General features: G+C 37.7%; 1 protein-coding gene across 13 annotated transcripts in view; it reads left to right on the top strand.

The window, feature by feature from the left end:
- EPC1 (enhancer of polycomb homolog 1) overlaps window positions 1-18375 on the top strand; it is a 66317-nt gene extending 47942 nt beyond the window's left edge. For 6 of the 13 annotated variants that reach the window (XM_080609905.1, XM_080609906.1, XM_080609904.1 and 3 more), the window contains 11 exons: window positions 449-605; window positions 2093-2269; window positions 2368-2457; window positions 2544-2692; window positions 3900-4252; window positions 8612-8695; window positions 15460-15578; window positions 15660-15746; window positions 16383-16524; window positions 16649-17015; window positions 17986-18375. In XM_080609905.1, the coding sequence (XP_080466031.1) occupies window positions 449-605; window positions 2093-2269; window positions 2368-2457; window positions 2544-2692; window positions 3900-4252; window positions 8612-8695; window positions 15460-15578; window positions 15660-15746; window positions 16383-16524; window positions 16649-17015; window positions 17986-18058 (1798 nt within the window). In that variant the 3' untranslated portion in view covers window positions 18059-18375. Of the gene's footprint in view, window positions 1-448; window positions 606-2092; window positions 2270-2367; window positions 2458-2543; window positions 2693-3899; window positions 4253-8611; window positions 8696-9488; window positions 9676-15459; window positions 15579-15627; window positions 15747-16382; window positions 16525-16648; window positions 17016-17985 lie in introns of those variants that run through there. The other 7 variants (XM_080609900.1, XM_080609901.1, XM_080609903.1 and 4 more) reach the window with 7 other exon arrangements.
- Window positions 18376-21206: the final 2831 nt, after the last annotated feature.

Raw genomic sequence — 21206 nt, 5'->3', positions numbered from 1 at the left:
TATGTGTCATGGGTCTACTTGTTGTGAAAATATTCCATAATACAAGAGAGAGAGGACTCATGAATAAGGCACTCTGCCTCACTGTATAAAATCTTCTGGGTGATAAATGTATGTTTTGAATGGTACTGTCCCCAAGTTAAGGGGATTTGGAAACCTTTTCCTGTTCTTTCTTTCTGGTTTCTGCTTCTCTCCTTTGCAGTGTTGTGTTCTGGTGATGTTTTACAGGGAGTTATCGTTTTTATTTATTTGTCAGCATTAGTTATTGCAATGAAGTTTCCATGTTACTAGTCCTGTTTTCTGCAATAATACTAACTATACTTCTTACTGTTGTCTTGGATGTCCCTTTACCCCAGGCTGCAAGTATTAGTCTGTGTTCTCTGTTGTGCACTTCTTTAGCAGACATATATTGTAAATATTCCAACAAATAAAGAAATATTTCTGATTTCAGGTATAATTTGGGTGACTACAGTGGAGAGATCATGTCTGAGGTCATGGCACAGCGGCAGGTGATTAAACCTACCTATGCTATTCCCATCATTCCTGTGACTAACAGCAGTCCTTTTAAACACCAAGAAGCTATGGAGCTGAAAGAATATAAAGTTAAAGTGAGTAATGTCAGTAACCAAGTTTCTGGTTTGTGCTGTTACTATGCAAGATACAACATTTTTAGGACGGGAGGAGGGGAAAGCTTCTTGAGATTGGAAATAGATTAGCAAAGCTGCAATTGGAATAAAATGCTTTGTTCTGTTGGAGTTACGAGGATAACATGCAAACTACTGGCAGAATTAAAGGAAGTATAGACCAACTACGAACAAAAGGATACATGCAATTGTATTCTTATTCTGGGTGATAGGAGTGTTTAATACTGTCCATAAAGTTAGGCTATCCTGAATAAAATTGTATGTATTACCCAAATACTGGACAAAGATAGGACTAATAAGGTAAAACACGTATCTTTTTGTAAATTACGCAGTTACTTTAATCTAGAGGGTTATTTTTGTGGAAGTTTTCTCGTCGGTTGGTTTGTTGTGATCTGCTGATATTCCTAGCATGCTGTATTTCTTTTGTTTGGCTTTATATTTAAGTAAAGTATCAAATAATCCTAATTAATTTAGATAGCTGACCAGCACTTTTTTTTCCTGCAGGCTTTAATTTTGTGTCATACAAAGCAATAGCTACAGTGCCAACAACTGAGCATATTAAATAGGTCAGGTAACACTGGAGAAATACTGAGGTATAAGAAGTCTTTGTTTAAAAATCAAATTTTAACTGAAGAATGTCCAAAAGCTGTTCTGAATCTGACATAGTATCTTGAATCAGTGAATACTTACATTGATAGCAGAGCATTGTGACTGAGGTGGCTGGAGCGTACTTATCTGTTAGTGATATTGGGTCAATGCAGTGTCTTGCAGATTGAAAGAAATCTGTTTCATGGAAACTTGGGAAATGCACTTAAACTTGACTTTGCATAGTACGGGGAAAGAGAAGTCTAACTTCTGTTTTTGTCTTTAAAGCATTGTTTGGTGGTTAGTGATTCCTTAACACTGCGGAAATACCTAGTAATTTAAAATGTTAAAGAATAAAAATGGTGCTTCATGGAGATCTTTATATATATTTTGATATACTTTGAAGTAGTACTGTTATCTTAACGGCTAGTGTTTTATCTAACTTGGATTGAGCACACAGTGCTTGATTTCACCTTGTCAAATGTTTCAATTACTGGGAACAAAATAAAAATACTCATGAAATGTCTGAGTTTCATGACGATTACGTGGTAAGGCACTGGCACACGTTGGCCAGAGAAGCTGTGGGTGCCCCTTTCCTGGCAGTGTTTAAGGCCAGGACAGATGGGGCTTTGAGCAAACTTGGTCTACTGGGAGGTGTCCCTCCCCATGGCAGGGGGGTTGGAGCTAGTTTATCTTTAAGGTACCTTCCAACCCAAGCCGTTCTGTGATTCTGTGACTGCACGTTTTGCTATCAAAATGATGGAGATATGCATTCACTATTTAGCTTGCGTATATAGTTTTCTAAAACTCCTGTTTTAATCTTATTTGCTTGTGTGTGTAATTTTATGCCTTTTTTTTTCTTGCAGCAAGATAAAACTGATGTTATTAGACCCAAAAGAAAGTATGAGAAGAAGCCAAAAGTCTTACCTTCATCTGCTGCTGCTACTCCTCAACAGACAAGTCCTGCTGCACTGCCAGTCTTTAATGCTAAAGATTTGAATCAGTATGATTTTCCTAGCTCAGATGAAGAACCTCTCTCCCAGGTAGGACCTCTAGAGTTCTGTGCTATTCTTAAGGTCAGAATAGAAGTAAAAGTGATCAATTTATTAGTATACGTACACACTCCATCCTCTCTTTAAAGGTTTTGTCTGGCTCTTCGGAGGCTGAGGAAGAAAATGATCCTGATGGTCCTTTCGCCTTCCGTCGGAAAGCAGGCTGTCAGTACTATGCTGTAAGTAGAAATTCCTTATGTATCATAAGACAGAGCATCATTGTGGGGAAAATACCTTGTGTTTAATTGGTTCAAATTATTTTAAGCCTCATTTAGACCAACCTGGCAACTGGCCGTGGAGTAGCCCTAAAGAGGGAAGATTAGGAGATGTGCGTTACAGATACTGCTTAACCGCCCTTAGTGTACCCCAGAGGTGCATTGGGTTTGCACGAAGACGGGTCGGCCGTGGTGGAAGGTAAGTGCTACATTATTGCTGCATGGGAAAAAAAAAAAAAAAAAAAAGCAAAGTTTAAAAAACCCAAATCTCTCAAGAATCAGAGAAATTGACTTTTTAAATGCTACTGTTTGATACAAGTTTCCTTAGCTTGTTCGTGTCTCCATTTTTATTTTGTGGTAGTGGAAACTGCTTTAATCCTGTTTAATTAAATGGTTCTAGGGTTTTTAATTGCAAGCACTCCCCAAGTTTTGAAGTGAAAATACATATATGTTTTCAGTTTTGATTGGTGCTTTGTATTTGAATGATTTGCATAGTTGTCTTCAAATAGTAGTAGTTAAAAATAGCAAACCCCACATTTTTCTGAAAATGCTTTTCTGACTTTGGACCTTATTTGGCGATTTGATAGTTGTAGAGGAGAATTTTGGGAGAAATACTTACAAGTGACAATAACTGTTACATTTCAAACATTGGTAAAAATACCAAAGAATTAAGGACTTCCTTCAGATATTTTGCTTCTGGGCATCATCATTGAAAATAGTTTATAAATTGTTCAGTGTATAAGTGCCATTTCTTAAATATTGTATGACATCTTTTAAGAAAAATGGTACATTTATAATAAATTTTAATTAAAAAAAAAAAGGATGCAGTTTGGCTTTCAGATTAATGTTTAGCACTTCTTCACATATTAGCAAGTCTGGCATACCAGCAAAATCTGAATGGGACCTGTAAGTCCTTAATGGGGTTTTGCAGGGGGATTTGGAAATTAATGTATGACATCCCCACTGCGCTGGGATGGTTGGTATATTTGGTATATGTGGGAGTAAGGCTTTTGAGCTGAAATTATTTAAGCAGTTATAGTTTATTCTGGTTTTTGTTTTTTCTTTGTATTGTGGAACTCTTTTATCTTCCAGCCTGGCTTTTTTTTTTTTTTTTTTTTTATTAAGAATATATGTGTTCTTGCAGTGTCTTAATATATACATGATAATGTACATCAGCTACTCGAACAGTAAAAGCTAGAATATACATGTGAAGAGAAACCTAAACGTTCTACTAACTGTAAAATAATACATAGTCATGCATTGTGTCTGGTTGGGGTACTTGTTCTGAAACAGTTTTTTGTAGTTTCTTCTATCTGCTTGTCATCTGCAAGCACACATGGCGAAGTGGTGACTTGCTTCGTATTTTCTTGCCACTGTATAATTCTGCATTGTTTTCCTGGTTTTAGGGTGCTGCTAGACAGAGCGCATTCGGACTACGATAATACATTTCATCAGCTGGATTTGGAAATGTTTTCCTCATCACAACACTCTTCAATCAGTCAATTTGCCAATACCTCAGAAACAAATACCTCGGACAGATCTTTCTCAAAAGACCTCAGTCAAATACTAGTCAATATCAAATCATGTAGATGGCGGCATTTTAGGCCTCGGACACCATCCCTACATGACAGTGACAATGATGAACTCTCCTGTAAGAAATTATACAGGGGTATAAATCGAACAGGCACAGCACAACCCGGGACCCAGACATGCAGTACCTCTATACAAAGTAAAAGTAGCAGTGGTTCAGCACATTTTGGTATGTTCGTTTTGACAAACTTGCTTCTAGAAATTTTAAACTTGGCTCAGAAAATGCAGAGTATCATTAGGTCATCCATACTCTACATTGTGGTCTATTTTGATTATAACAGCCCATCTTTGCTTTTATCGCTTTATTTGCTGCATAGAATGTTTATTTGTATTTATTGCTAGCAGTAGTGTACTGCATTTCAGATTTATGCAAATGCTACCTTGGTGTGTAATCATTATTTTAGAAATATGAAGGTTTGGAAACCAGTATTGTGTAGGGTTTAAGTTGACTCTGAAGATCTGAATTTTTATCATTAAAAATACATTGATTTAAACATTGATGTAAATACTACGTTCCAAATTTTTTTATAGTGCAAGGTGTGGTGGTGGTGTGAAATATTTATTTAAAATGTTTGCGTTTAAAATCCCATCATGTTGTGAATTTTTATTTGAATTTACCTGGAATTAAATGCCATTTCCCATCTGAAAAATACCCAGCCCACCCCCACGAATGCATCTACCCATGCTTGGCAAAACAGACTAATCACCTCTGCATCTTGTCAGCGAGTAGCAGATTACATCTTATAGAACCTGAATTACACAGTTGAGGACCTGACTATTGAGTAAACTTGATGTGATGTTAATTGTTTTTTAACTGGAATACTAGTGGATAGCGTCACTCTTATACTGGATCATTCACACTGGAAGACTGGTATTTACATGGCTAGGTGTAAATTTAAATAACTTGAATTTTGATCAGATGGTACACTGAATGCTATCTTTTCTATAGAAAGTAAAATTACTTTTTTACAGAGTAATAACTTGAAAAGTTCACCACCATTTTGTAAGGACTCTGTAGAATCATGTTTTGCTTGCCATTTTGAATTACGGCTTTGAAAACCAATTAGAAAACTTGGTTAATGTTGGAGTGGGGGTGGGTGTTTCGGAGATTTGCTCAACCAAAGAGTGTTACTCTGGTGTCAAATGACTTCGGTCCTGATTTCCAGTATATCTTGCACCTTTTCTCCCTGCACCACCTGTTGGGATTTTTTCTGCAGATTCTTCCTCTTTGCATTTTCAGACTTAGTGGGCAGGTTTGTTCTGCTGCTTTATTTCATGCTTTCTTTCCATGCTGTCTTACAGTGGGTCCTTATCCTCATCCCCAATTCTTTTCTCTTTTATGACTCTTCTTGCTGGAAATGTATTAGGGCTAAAACTGAAGGTTATTCTAGTTTATAATCTAAGTGCATCATTTAAATTCTGCTCCTCTGGTGTTTCAAATTGGTAAACCAAGCTCAGAACTGAATGAGGGCAGCTTCTGTCAAGTGACGAGTCTGAACTGTAGAGTAAGGTTACTACTCTGAAAACAAAACTAATGTGATGAATAGATTATATATGCACTATAAAGTATTAATGAGCAATACGTGATATCTGAAAATCACATAGACTTGAAAAATTGGCTGATTGAGTTTAAAGTACATGTCTTTGTGTGTAAACAAACATACATATCCGCTATAGAGTCTTTTTTCCTAAAATAGGTGATTAAGATATTTATCTTCCTCACGCAATTATTATTTATGGTGATGAGTTCTGTACGGGGTTTTAACTGTGTGATTGTATTTTGAAGCCTGTGGCAAGGGTAATACATAGGTGTAAGCACCTAGCAGATTACATTCGCTTGTGCTTGGAATTCTATGCAGATGGTTTATTTAAGTTAGTATTCTGAGCTTTTCCAAATTTAAATATCATGCAGTTTAGATTCATATATAGGTGTAAATATGTCTGAATACATAAATTTCAAATTAGTTACCACTAATTTCCATTTGTTATTAACATAACCAGGTAGATTGTACCTGTGTAATTATATGTAATCTTAATTGGGATTCTTGTGGCATTGGAGGTGTGTATGTGTATATGAGTATGTATATATATATGGTGTAATGATGATTGTCTGTTTAGGTGTAGGTGTTTGAAAGGAGAGTCTTGGTGCTGTTTTGTTTTCTAGTGTTCTCCTTTCAGTTTCTTAAAGGATTCTTTAAGATACATTGTCTACACAGATTATAAGTGTGTTTGTCTCACAGATATGAGTGTGATTTCTTCAAAAGTGCATGTCAATTGGAACTGCAGCAGCTAAGTAATGTCATCTTGCTGTTTGTAGCAAATACTGTAAAGAACATCAGGTGTCTAACATGTACTGAGGTTTTTCTAATGGTCACTACTGCAGATTTACAACTCTACAGAGTGTCCCTCTTCTTTTTTCTTAGCTGTCTTTAAAGCTGGGAGTTTGTAGGTGTGGATTTTTAGGTTAGCTTCTCTTTGCCCTTTAGGGTTTTGAAGTGGCAGTAGGTCTTTTTAACAGAAAATAGTTATTAACGCATCTTTCTTTTTAAAAAAATGCTTTTATCTTCTCACTGCTGTTGTGAGTTGTGGTCAAATCATGTTGCTTACATTTAAAATGAAGCTCATACTGAGATTCTGTAGCGGCCAGCAGAGGTGGTCATGTTGCTGTGTTTATTTTGCATCATCACATGATGATAAGTTTTGTCTGTTTCCATATTAAGTCTGTAGAAGTCTTGAGCTTTTTCCATCTTGAATGATGCAGACAACATGCTGCTGTGACATGGAAAAAGTGCTGTGGAAAACCTTGCTTTTCAAGTCTGTTATACATGGCCAGCATAGGCATGAAATTGCTTTCTGCTGGAGACTTGATGTTAAATGTGTTACATCCATATTTTTGGATACTTGGATTTAGTAATCAAAAGTTTGAGGCATATAAAACTGCACAGCATGTATAATTCTGTTGCAGTCTTGTGTTTAGGAGGCTCACCAGAGATGCCAGTCAAGTGAAGGATTTGAGCACTTGTTCCCAGGCTCCACAGTAAGACCAGGCAACTGTCTTGCATTCTCTTCTTTTCTGCCTTCATCCAGAAGCCAGGTCACTCAGAAAGAAACTCTGCAATTCTGCTTACTTAAAGAAAAAAAACTGCATTCTGCTTACTAAATTCGTTATTCTTTCCTTGAGAAGAAGCTTAAGTGTTCTAGCAGAAGACTTACTGAAAAATCTTAAAGATATTTGGGATTGTACACCTTACTGTACATGAAACCCTGTGGGCATCCAGAATATAATTAAAGAATACGGAGTAGCTTACCTTGCATTTTCTTGTAAACTAGAAATGTAGATGGTGTACTCCTAAGTTGTGTTTTGCTCTTCAGTAACTTTTTCTGTGAGGAATAAGATGGAAATAGCATTTTTCCAAGTAAACTTGGATGCTTTTTTTGCATCTCTTAATCTGCTTTTTAAAAGTAAGTTTGCAAGCTTGGGGGTCTGGCAGGCTGATGTACTATGCTTTGATTTTGCAAATGTATGTTTAGCATTTCCACCTCCAAATTTGCAATGTTCATTGCTGGACCTGTATTGGGGTTTTTTTGAGCTGTCATTAAGAATATATGACACCTGTCTTCAGGCATCCCTTTCCTGGAAAGAAGCAGGAGAAAGCTCCTCAGTCTTTGTGGCAGTGTTTAGATCTTTTTATTTAATCCTTGTATCTGTAATAGTCTCAACACTGCTGTCTGTTTTACTGTGTTCCCTTTTCCAAATGCTGGTTTTTACGTTGCAGGATAAACTTGGTCATGAAAAGTGCTGACATTTGTAATGGCCATCTTCAGTTATCATTGGAACTTAGTATTCTTGGCCCATCTGTGGCTGAGATGTTGAAGAAGCAGCGGCCTTGGGAGTAACAGATGTTGATAGCCTACCCTAGGTTTAGTTGAAGGAGGATATTTTAAAAGGAAAAGCTTCTTTTGTCTGGGAAATGTGACTGGGGGTGGTAGAAGAGTCAACACTTATTTGGAGACTTTGAGACTTCACAGTTTTATACTAGATTTTCTTACTCTGCTTCAACCCAGTTGGAGTAATACTTTGCTCCACAGTTCTGGATCCTTGGGCTTGTGTAAACTGTTACACTTTGCATCCTATGGAAGGATGATCATATTTATAATTGTGGAGTAAACTGTGTATACCCCAATTGGCCTGTGACATCTTTGTGGAAACGTGTACTAAGAATGATGGGCAGACAAATATAAATGCATAGCAGGCATTTCTAGCTTTCATTCAATGGCTAGTAAAATTCCTCAATAATTATTTTTGTCTGTTTATCTTCTACTACCAAGAAGGGAGTACATATATAGATCTTTTATCTAGTTTCTAATTTCTCAGTCTAGCGCTCCCATGTTAGGAATTTCACACTTAAGTTCTATCGGACTGAAATATAAGGCTATTGTAGTAATAATCAGGGGTGTGATGATTCATGTTCTCATAGTATCTAATAATGCCATGCTTAAGTAAAATCAATCTTGAACTTCTTTTCAGAAAGTGAAACATCTTTGGGCCTGGTGCATCAAATACTAAATCACACTGATGGCTCTAAGTCTCTCCAATCTTCTGAATTCACTGGTGAGAGCTTGATATACAGTAGAAAATCTCTAACCAGGCAACGTAAGCCAGATAACATCTTTCAGAAGATAGAGATAAAAAATGTGTTGTTCTGGGTTACTTAGTATTGTGAATGATGTTTGCTTTGCATGCACTTTGGCATTAGTAACTGCTAATTGTTTTCTTAAACAGCAGGGATGTTATGCTTTCATGTATTTCCCTTAAGGAAACGTTGTAACATGATACATCATCTTTCTACACACTTCAGCAGTTCTGTAGTTTATGGGATTTCTCAATTGCAAGCTTTAGTTACATGATCTTTCTTCTGTTACCTGATTGAAACTGACTTTTTAATGGCCATCGCCTCAGCTGTGAAGGCTCAGGGAATTCCACACTCTGGACCTAATATTTCTGCTCATGAAAACAGATACTTAACTTGATGTTATGAAGAAACTACTTCTTTTAAAAAAAAGTTACTCTAATTAAATATCTGATTCTTTAGATGTTTGACAGGACTGAAACATTTGTTGAAAGGTTTATTTAAGCTGTATGAGTCTCTACTATTAAAAATTATTTTAATCTTATTTAAAAAAATAAGTTTACCTTGATAGGTCGTTGTGTTTAATCCACAAAGCTTGCTCAGTTTCCCTGGCAGATCTAGGGAGCATCTTCTATTCAGGAAATTAAAAGGAATTCTAGTAGAGGGACCTGGCATTTACACATGCTTTTTCTGCTCTCCAGGATATGCTTTGTAGGTTTTAGGAAATTGGTTCTTGTAGTCAATTTTTCTGAAGTCTGTGTTTTCCTACTTAAGGGAAGCAGAGTCACCTCACAGTAAAACGTGAAGCAGTGGTTGGGAGGGGAGGCTGTGGCTGCTTAGCATGCAAAGACTCATCTCTTCGTACAGATTGCACAGCTGGCCTCCCTCCTCACTGATTTGGCCACTTCTGGGAAGGACTTGCGTTTTCAGAGAAGCTAAATGTAAGCTACAGCATTGTAAGGTTAGTGCATATTAAATGCTGTGGTAAAATTAGTTAGCACTGTAAAAAATAGTTTTATATTGCAGTATAAAACTGCTAAGAGCTGTGAATCTCTGAGAAGTCCAGTGACAGCATCACTCAGTCTGTGCTTCAGGAAAAGCCACCTGTTGATATCAGCATCCCACAGAATTTGGTAGATATGCAAACGGAATTGAAAGGCATCATTCAGTGGCTTAATTTGAGTAAAAAAGGGGTATGTAATTGTCCCAGAGATTACAAGTATTTTGCTTATAGTCATGGAAATGATTGTAGAAAAATATATTCATAATGAAGTGTGCAATAACTCAATTTTTTAACAACACAAAATTGGTGGCTGTTGCTAAGGAGATACTAAGCAGTCATTTATCCTGTCAGTCATTCTCAGTAATGTACAGTGGTTATTTCCCTGTGTTCACAGCTGCAAACTCCTGAAGGTTTTTCTTCTACCTTCCATTCCTTTTTGCAGTCTGTAAGCCACAAAACATTTCTCTTACTTGCTGCCAAAGTATAGCACTCATACAGCTGCAGAGTAGGTGCATGCATCTCCCAAGCTACTAAATGAAGAGGATAACAGTATAACTCAACGTACTGACTTAAAATCCTGGAGGTTGTCTCAACTGAAATGTTAAACTTGATTCAGAATTCTACTAGAAACAACTCGGAAGCATACTGGCTTTTAATTGTTCCAATTCAAAACAGTATGCTGAAAAAAGCAAGAAAGAAGCATTTACATAGACTAGTCTCTCAGTAAAATTTGAGCTACCTATCTTTTCACAGCCATTTGAGAGCTGGATAACTCCAGGTGGGGTTGTGTCTTGAAGATTCCTAATGCTTCAGCTCAGGAGGGGAGTTGGATTAGGTTAACTTAAGAGTCAGGTGACTTGCATACATTTTTAAAAGTGTCTTGGAAAGCACATAGAAGTTTTGGAGAAGGTGCAGTTGTTAGCTATGAAAGACAGTTGAGATATTCTGAAATGATAATGTTCTTACTTAAAGTGTATCAGTAGTGGTGGTTGAAGTATTTCCACTTCCACTCCTCACTGGATTCTGTGTAGTGAATGAAACTGGATGTTTTGTCACTGTCCAAATCAGTAAATTCTGTAGTCTTAAATAGTCATTACTGTATGATGAAGCCATGACTGCTGTGGCCCTAGTACACTGTTTGAGAAGAGTCTAAACACTGCACTCATGTCTAGGGCTGCTGAAGTGAGAATCTGTTCTAAAATCTCATGTATCATCTTTAACCATTGATTGTTCTGTCTTTTTTTTTTTTTAACTTGAAGCCGTTGTTCAGTTGTCTGTTGCTTTACTAATTTTTTTAAAGCCTTGGAGGTCTCCAGTAATATCAGGAACATGTAAGTTTATGTAGCAATGCTCTTCTGAGTTACTAGAAATGTGTTTGCTGATTGAAGGATATAGAAAAGGTCTGGGTTTGCTTCTTGCCTTCTTGTTTTTCCAGGCAGATAAAGACCAGTGTATGACACAAAAGAAAATTACATTAATTTTTGCTACATTTCTGCATTTACCATTTTTCTCTGACACAGGTGAAATATTTCCAGCTGCAGCCTTTCTCTTTAGAATAAAAATGAGAAGAGGTAGCAAAACTTCTGGAAGAAAGTCCTTGGGGACACTGTTAACTGTTTTTCTAGAGAAAGTGGTGTTAATAAGATGCTAAACTTGGCGTCTGTGCAATTGCATCCATGGTAGCTTTGTAGGCAAGAAAAATTCTCTGCAAGCCATTAATAGTAGCTACGTTTTATGGTCTGCAGTGCATTCTACTTTAATTGCTTTTAAAAAAAACATAGTTGAACTTAGTCTAGGTCTTTGAAGAATTTAAGGCTGTGACTGCAAATGAGGCACAGGGAGTCAGTACACCCGTGACTTCACTATGCTGAGCATGTGTGTGATTTCTCTGAAACGCTTTCCCTAATTCCAGTCACAATTGTGTGCCACAGAAAATGAATATCTGAAGTTAAACAGGTGGAATACTCTCATGTAGAGTACATACAAACATTTTTTTTATGCATGGGAAGGATTGTTTTCAGAAGCAACTTAACATATAGGCTTATTTTTTCAACAGAAATGTAATATAGAATCATAGAATGGTTTGGGTTGGAAGGGACCTTAAAGATCATTCAGTTCCAACCCCCTGCCACAGATAGGGACATCTTCCACTAAACCAGGTTGCTCAAAGTTCTGTCCAGCCGGGCCTTGGAACACTTGCAGGGATGGGGCCGCCCCAGCTACTCTGGGCAGCCTGTGCCAGTGTCTCACTATCCTCACAGTGAATAATTTTTTCCTAATATCTGATCTAAATCTACCCTCCGTCAGCTTAAAACCATTCCCCCTTGTTCTGTCACTATATGCCCTTGTAAAAAGTCCCTCTTCGGTTTTCTTGTAGGCCCCCTTTTTAGGTACTGGAAACTGCTGTAAGGTCTCCCCTAAGCCTTCTCTTCTGCAGGCTGAACAAGCTCTCAGCCAACTCTTCCAACTCTCAGCCTGCCTTCATAGGAGAAGTGCTCCAGCCCTCAGGTCATCTTGATACAGACTGTACTCTTGAGAGCATTGTTAATGAGCAGAATACATGGTGGCTCTTAATGGAAGAGGAATAAAGTATGCTGTGTCCTAATTTGCAGGTCTTCAGAAGAAATAATAATCGATCAGTAGTAATGTATTCAATAAAGCCTTCAATGTAGTGCATCTTCAGCATGGAGAGGGAAGAGCTATCTTACATAATTACAGTCTGTAATCTCTTCTGGTGTATAAGCATCTGGATATGCTGTGAAATGGAAAAGGAATATTAGATTATTTTAGGAGGCTGTAGCTTGCAGCAGTCCTTTAATGGGCAGTGTTGTGTGTCTAAACTGGATGCAACTGATTAATTCAGAATCTTGCAGTAAATCTCTGATAGTGTTTTAGATAGTATTTTGAAATGTCTAGTAGGCTTTTACCTGTAGTAAGGTAAACAGCAAAAACATTGCGGAATGTTTTAACCTAAATTGGAAAACCTGAAATAAATTGTTCTTGAGTGTATTTTCAGACATGATAGGTAAATGGCCATTTCCATGATATTTTCAAGGTCTTCTTTTGTAAGTGTATTTGGATATTTGAGCAGAAGTAAGAGAAGCAGTTTGAATATAGATGAGGGTGGTGGTCATGTAAGGGTTCTTTTGTCACTTGTTTACTTTGAGAGCTGTATAACTGTTCGCATAGCAGGGGGAAACTTAGAGCTGTAAGGGTCATGGAGTACTTAAACATACTGATGCACAGTTTGAGAAATACAGTTAGTCTAAATGTCCCAGGAAGAAGGGGGAGCACTTAAAGGCTGTCCTAAAAAATGCAGCTTGTCTCGAGAAACTTCGTATCTCCTGTTTTTCCAAAAGAAAACAATATTTTGGAGATGGTTAAACCAACACAGGTGGCTGTGCTTACAGCTCTTTTTTTCATAGCTAAAATCTGACATATGCTTAAGGCTTGAAAACTGAAAATATCTGTTAATAAATTTACTTAATCAAATGGGCAAAAGTGAGATGGTTATGATGATGGAAATTTTAATACAGTCAAAGGTGGTGGTGTAACATACCCTTTTTTTCCAATTTCCCTGTTTCAGTCTGTAAGTTATCTTTATTTACATCACTTATGCAACCGATTCCTAAGCAGTATAGAATCATAGAATGGTTTGGGTTGGAAAGGACCTTAAGATCATCTAGTTTCAACCCCCTGTCAAGGGCAGGAATATCTCACACTAGACCAGGTTGCCCAAGGCTCTGTCCAACCTGGCCTTGAACAATGCCAGGGATGGAGAATTTACCATATGTGTTATCATATATAATTGTGTCATACTGTAGAATACAATACCTAACTAATAATACAAGAAACTTTCTATGCCATTGGCACTCTGTTGGCTAAATCATTCCACTTTTAAATTTCAGGGGTTTTAAAAAACAATAAATCACTACTAACTAATCAGCATAAATGAAACATCTATCAGTAGCAGAACAGTACATGCATTTTTCTCCCTTTATTACATACTATTCAGCTTTCTACATGTTCGTCTCTATGTGATGAAGCTTTCTTGCTCTAACTAATGTGTTTGGTGACAGTTAAGAAAATCAAAAGGGCTTTTTTATATAGAGTAGAATTAAAATTTAAACATCCACGTCCTGAATATTTGGTTTTAAAATAACAGGTTTAGGTGTGGGGGGTTTTTTATTTGTGAAGGCATTTGTGAATGGTGTTACTACTAAGCTGTTCCCCTAGGAATAACTTTAAAACATTGAAGAAGTAAAGCAAGTTGAAATGAGATTTAATGAGCATTGGGAAATAATTTGCCACTTACGGCAACATAAATAAGTGCTACATCCCTACTTGCTGATGTATATTATTTACAGAAAATTAGTAACTTGAATGTAACAGCTGAATAAGGCTTTATAACCTCAAGTGCTCAGATAGCAAAGTGCCAGTAATAATTTAGTGCTATTTCCAGTACAGGCTAGAAGGATTTGGAGCAGTGTTTAAAAATAAATAAAATATCATAAATGCACTGGAAAAATGCATGCCCAGCAGTGTTTGCTCTGTTTACAGACACTAATTCTTTTTTTGGTTAGCCGGTTGTATTGACTTGTTATTCCAGTTTAAACATAAGGTACAATCGCTCTTCAGAATCCGGAATCTTGTGTCCAGAAGCAGGAGATTATCATAGCTTTGATAGAAACAGATTTTCTTGAGGCAGACAAACCTGAAGAGGTAAATTAAGCAAAAGAAATTTTAAAAATTGCCATTTGTGAACAGGATTCAAGTGATTTGTTGCCAAACAGCGAACTTCCCCAGAAGTGTAGCTTCCACTGCAATCTGTGAATACTGTTTACAGAACTTACTTGAGAGCATTTTATCGGAAGATAAAATTGAAGGAAAAACAGAAAGGTGTATTCTAGGCAGAATTTGCAAGGGGATTCACATTTCAGCCTTGGTTCAGTTTTAAATTGAAAACAAACTTCCTTTCTTTTTGGATAAACATTTTACAAAGTTAATCAATTAACTAATGACTCCCCACCACTGGGCATCCCCTTGTGAATCTGTATGATTAATGCTGGGTTTATCAATTTCATAATTGTGGGCAAGCTGGATAGAATTCTCCTTGATTTTTGGTGCACTGACGGGTCAAAGACTTTCAAAGATTTAAGGATATAGTTCTGTCAAATTCTGTGTTGGAGTTGCTGCACTATGATAGCCTGCACAGTTGGAGGCATGCCCAGTTTAATGTTTCTGACTAAACTTAAACATAAATCTTAATTTTAGGTATTCGCTACCATCAGAATGCTGTCTGTGAGGGCTGAAAGCATGCCATGGCCAAGCTTTGCACATTAGCCTACTTTACTAATAATGTGGATACTATAATTTCACGAAGTGAAAACAGTGATGCGATTTCTACCTGCAGTTTCTTTTTAATCTGTCATTACAGAGTTCTGGTGGTTTTGATTGTGTTTTGGTTCCCTCCTCCCCCTCCCTTTTTTTGTATCTGGAGCTGAAAGCAGCAGAGCATTTACAGCCTATGTACTGAAAATCAGCTTAAAAAGGGAACACTTGAACAAAAATTTCCAGGAGGATGGTAGCCTTTTTGTCGTAAAGGTGCATTAAGGCTCTTAGGAACTTGCTGTGGTGTATTTTTATTTTATTACTATTATTTAGGATTAAAAATAGATGTGTTTATATACACAGCATCTATGTATTTTGATATAGTATTTTCTCATTTTATATTTTGTTCAGCATTTACAGCCGAACAATACCAGCAACATCAACAGCAACTGGCACTAATGCAGAAACAGCAGCTTGCACAAATTCATCAACAGCAAGCAAATAGTAATTCTTCTGCCAACACATCACAGGTGAGGGATTTGTCTGTGCTATGATTTATCCCTCATTGTTTCCCACCAGGGTTCATCTCTAATTGTCAACTGTTGCCATAGAACCTTGAAACTAACCAACAGGAAAGTGGCTTTCGCCTGAATCTACATCATAGCCATTCTGTAAAGTGTTTAGAAGGGACACTGCAGGTGAGTGTAGCAGGCATTGCCTCTGCTCCCTCTTAAACAAACAAAAAAGATGGGTCAGGTCAACTAATGACATTTTCAAAGCCTAAGAAATATGAATTGCAGAGATCTCCAGCCATGTCATTATCCTCTTGATAGTGGGGGATTTCTAGAGAAGGGGTTTTAGTTAATAACTAAAGCTAACTCCTAAATATGTTCTCTGTACAGCTCTGGAAGTGTCTTAATATTCATAAATGTATAGTGATTACAGTGGTGATGGACAACATACAGGGATTCTGAAGTTGTTTGCAATCTGAGCCCTCTGAGTCTCTGAATATGGTTTAGAATTTCATGAAACCAAGTTGACCTGTGAAAGTGTTCCATAGAACTTTGGAAATAAGTCTGTATTTTAAATAGTTGGGGATTTTCTTCTCTGTTGTTGTAATGGATCCAAAAGTGCATGATTAAAAAAATGGCAGTTCAGATTTTAGTTAGTTTTACCAAATGCTGACAGTTTGGTCTGAGAGAATGACTGGGCCACATTTCTGACTTACATGTATTGATTTTTGTTTTACTAGTTTGTGTGTAGCTTTAAAATGGGGAGAGTACTGACTCTTGGAAGCCTCAATCACATGTATTTGCCACGATTGTTCTTTTTAGGGTTTTGTTTCCAAGACACTGGATTCTGTTAGTGCTCAATTTGCCGCTTCAGCTTTGGTTACATCAGAACAACTGATGGGATTCAAAATGAAGGATGATGTGGTGCTTGGAATTGGGGTGAATGGCATTCTTCAAGCCTCAGGTATGCAGCTATTCAATGGAATTTGACTGCATTCTGATGTTTACAGTGGAGATATGTCTGTCTGGAGTGGAGTATTTTCTGAAAAAAAAAAATGAGCTTAATCTGTTCTGTTCCTCTTTTGCAGGAGTGTACAAGGGCTTACACCTCAGTAGTACTACACCTACAGCACTTGTCCATACAAGTTCTTCATCAACAGCAGGTTCAGCCTTGTTACAGCCTTCAAATATAACGCAGACTTCAAGTTCCCACAGTGCACTGAGTCACCAAGTAACTGCTGCCAATTCTGCAACAACTCAGGTTCTGATTGGGAACAACATTCGATTAACTGTACCCTCATCAGTTGCCACTGTAAACTCTATTACCACACTCAATGCACGACATATACCTAGGACTTTAAGTGCTGTTCCATCATCTGCCTTAAAGCTGGCTGCAGCAACAAATTGTCAGGTGCCCAAGGTTCCAGCTTCCTCCTCTGTGGATGCAGTACCAAGGTAGGGTTTCTTTAATATCTGGTCTTTATTTTGCTTGATAAGTATATTTATGGTAAATACCAGTCATATTAGATGAGGCTGGCTTAACTTAACACTGTGTATGATGGTGGTCAAAAGGGTTACTCGGGGAGGAATACAAGAACAGACAGACTTCTACACTGACAGTTTTCCAGGATGTTCTGCTAGCCACCAGATCAAAAATAAGCATTAACTCAAAAGTGAAACTGATGATCTGCTAATACTATACCATATAAAAATTCTCCATTGTTGAGTACAGTTCTTGGCTCTTAACTCCTACTTGAAGGCTGAACTTTTCCAAAATTAAATCTGTGTCTGCCCTTAAAAATAAGTCTGGCAGGAATGAATGTAGGGTAGAGTTGGTCTGGCTGCATTTGGAGACGTTTCTGTAATTTGAAGCCGGCAGAAGGACTTAAGAGGACATGTTGTATTTTGTGAGAAAAGCACGTCACATTCTTTAGGTAAAATAATAATTTTCATTTCAAAATTACCGTTACTGGTTTGTCATCTTCATTACTTTAACATACTTGGCTAGAAGATGAATTAAAATAGATTCAACAGGAAGTCAGTTCAGTGTTTCCTTGGTTAATTCCAGATTTTGTAGCTGGTGACTTCATCAGCAGCTTTCTATTGCACGTTTTTTATTACTTCATCACAAACTTTGATGCTTAGAACACTTTTTTTTTTTTTTTTTTGTTTCCTCTATGACATGGTGCTTTATGGGGAGATTTTACAGCATGGCAAATGTTCAAAGCAGTCATTGCTGGGAGTTAAGGACACAGTAAATCTGGAAGTATAAGATGAGTGTATTTCGTGGTCTCTTTGCTTTTCAGTTTAATGCCTTCGCTGCATTTTAACAGCTCTCCAGTAGTGATAAGCAGTTGTCTGGGGAGTTGTTTTTGCTGTCTTCTCCCAGTCTTGTTAATTTATTTATCTCATATTCTCTCAACAGGGAAAACCATGAAACGGAGAAGCCAGCACTCAACAATATAGCGGACAATACAGTAGCAATGGAGGTGACGTAGTTTCCGTAGGAGTGAAACTGCAGCCTTGGGAACTTGTTTAGGTGCTATGCATCAGTAGCATTTTGAATGCAAGGGGTGATGGAATGCCGCACATTGCGTTTCCATGGCAGCTGTGGGGACTTGACAGCAATGCACATCTCTCATGCTTTGGTTTTTCTTTTCTTACTGTTAATAGGAAAGAATCAACATCTGTAAATTAACAATACAGCAATTATCTGTACAGTACTGCATATTTGTAATACCCTTGTATATATGTTACTTGAATACAGAACTGTTCATTTGTGATGCTTTGCACTTGGGGAGGGGGGAGGGAGGGAAACAAACTGCAACAAAGTAAGAGTGTGAGATGTGAGATTGTATAGAGATGAAAAAGTGTCATCACATCATGTGCATGGTGCGGAACCTGCTGTTTTATCTATTTATTGTGCCGTGTTTACAGTTTTTTGTACACTGTACCTTCATTGGTTCCTGTGCTGTAGTAAATGTGTTAGGTAGCTGTGGACTCCTTGGTATTTTGTAAATGGTATAACATAACTTGGTTCCCCTCTGGGTCCCTGAGTTTTCTGTGTATCATGTGAAAAATGGTGACATACATACAGAATTTTTTGAAAAGGCATCAGTTGAAGAATGGGGAATGTACTGTTTAATGGGGATCTTCCTGTTTGAGTATCGCAAGACAAGTAACAAGCTAATAATGAAGTCTCAATTCTCCCATCCTAGCTTGTCCACAGGCATGTGGGCAGTTTCTGGTACTTAAAGCACTAAGGTTATGTTGCTGCTCCCCTCGTTAGTCCCATTTCCTTGCACACCAAAAAGTGTTAGTATGCAAATGGAGTCCTTACAACTGGAGTTTTTATGTTGTCTTACCCTTTTTGAAGACATTGTATTTTTTTATTGTATTACTGTTTTTAAGACTTCATTCTTTACTTGTTCTTAAGAAAAAGGATATAAGGGAGAAGAATGCAGTAATTGCTGTACGTGTATCATCATTCCAGTTTCTAAAACAGCCAGCTTTTTTCCTTTTAAGATTCTCCAGAAGGCTGCAAGGCCAGAACCACAACTATCGGGTGCCTTCCTTTGGAAATATTTGCCCTCTCTTCTGTGAAGAGAATGGTACTTAACAGACTACTATTAGTGCTTTGTCAGTACCGAAGTCTGAATGCCCACTCCAATGGCATACATTATCCTTAAGGTTTTTAATCCCACCTGGAAAAATTGTGACAGAACTCTCACAAAATAAACCCAGGGCATTACATGTTGACAAAAAAGTGTGGTTGTGTTTTCTTAATTTAAAGTTCTTTAATAATTCTTGCTTTTATCCGAAGGATTTGATCTTTTGAGGTAGCCGCCCTTACAGTTTAGAGAGGAAGAGTAATGACTATGTGATGGCAGCTGTCAAGAATTTTATCAATGGTAAAACTAAAGACAGTTTCTTGATACTTTTGTGGAAAACTCAGGAAAACTGAGTTGCTAGAAGTGTATTATACAAAAGTGGTAAGGCAGTTACTGGAAAGACTTTTTCAGAGTTGCCTGTTGAGAATCGCAAAAGGAAATGTGACTTCCACGGGGCAAGGAAACGCCATTTTTATATGTATGTGTCCTATCTGCCACAGAAAAGTGGAGATTTTCTGATAAAGAGCATCTCGTCTTCTGATTCAGCTTACGTGTCCTAAGACAAAATTGCTCTTTCATAGTGCTGTTATGTCATAATAGCTGTTTTATGAGTTTAGTATCAATTACCAAACAGTAAGGAACAGTGTTGAATATTTAAGTCATTATCCTGCCTTATCTCTAAGACCTTAGACCAGAAAGACAAGTAATCTTTTGCTACACAGCGTTCAGCCAGGGGGTAAGCAAGAGCACAGGTTTGCTGTGACTCTTTTGTAAGAGGGCTGTTAGTCTGCTGCGTCTTTAACTGATACAGAACAGTCCAAGTAAGTGCCTCATCTTCTACAGAAGACTTGAACATACGGCAGAAAAGTGACAGATAAATTTTATGTGTCACCTTGGTTTCAAGCAAAAACCCTGTTCCACAGTGATAATCATGCTAATGCTTGATCAAAAATGCATGTGGGAGGAGGTTATTAGTCCTAGGCCAACACTACTACTTACCTTTCTCTGTCTAAAGGCACAAATTAAGACCTGAAACTGAAGTCTTGCCCTGTCTAAGAATTGATTACCTGCAGTTCCTTTAATCCCTTTACAGCCCATTTGTTGCATGAGAACATTAGATGCATCTTTGCCTCTTGCATTCTCCTCCCTTGAAAACAGAAGGAATAGTTGCTGCTGTTTTGTAGTGTGACCACACAGCTGGAGGAAGGAAAGTTACACTGGAGAGGACCTTTTCTTGAAGGAAGTATGAGGTGAAAGGCAGTGCCACTGAGTTCCAGATGACTAGTCTTACCCTGTGATTAGTTGCTGTTGTCTTTTGAAAATTAAGGTTAAGGATGTGGCTGCCATCTGGGTGGTTTGTTACTGCATTACTGAGACTACAAAAATACGCGTTGAAGTTTCTGAACGCAGGAAAATTGGATTGCCATACAGCAAAAACTCTTATGTCTGTGGAAAAGATTAGCTAATAAATAATGCTGGCTGAAATGTGGAATGTGCATGAAAAGGTAATGACTCCTAGATTTTGGGAGTTTTCTGAAGGCTTACCTGTGAGGTACCACTAGATGCAGGTAAACAAATGGCAGAATGAACAGCTGGAGCAGTGGATTCCAGAAGTGCCGGTTGTCCATAGGGTATGGCTTAATACAGGTGCATTAGCCAGACAGAAAACACTCGCAGTGTTACCAACAGGTGATGAAAGATTACTGCTTCAGAGAGAGCAGGGGTGGAAGCAGGCTGTGTAAGCTCTCGGATAGCTAAAACTGCAAATGTCCTTGTCCTCCGCTTAAGGGACAGCAGGAATCCATACTGATGAAAACAGTGCAGATCAAAATAGCGTGCTCTCTCATATCACTGCTTGTCTTTCAGTGAGTATTTTATATCAATGTTTTCTGTTTGTGTACAGCAGCTCACTGTGAGGGATGGCCAGACATGAAAAACTTTGTTTTCTATGAGTGTGTCTTGGGGAGTGAGTGTGCCTGGCATATTGACATTTCAGAAGGATTAATAAATCTATTGCTTCTTGAGTTAGAGAAGG

The sequence above is a fragment of the Psittacula echo genome (assembly GCF_963264785.1).
Source record: "Psittacula echo genome assembly, chromosome: 2".
NCBI classification, from domain to species: Eukaryota; Metazoa; Chordata; class Aves; order Psittaciformes; family Psittacidae; genus Psittacula; species Psittacula echo.
The sequence above is the reverse complement of the archived record's forward strand: the minus strand, read 5'-3'. Positions and strand labels throughout refer to the sequence as shown.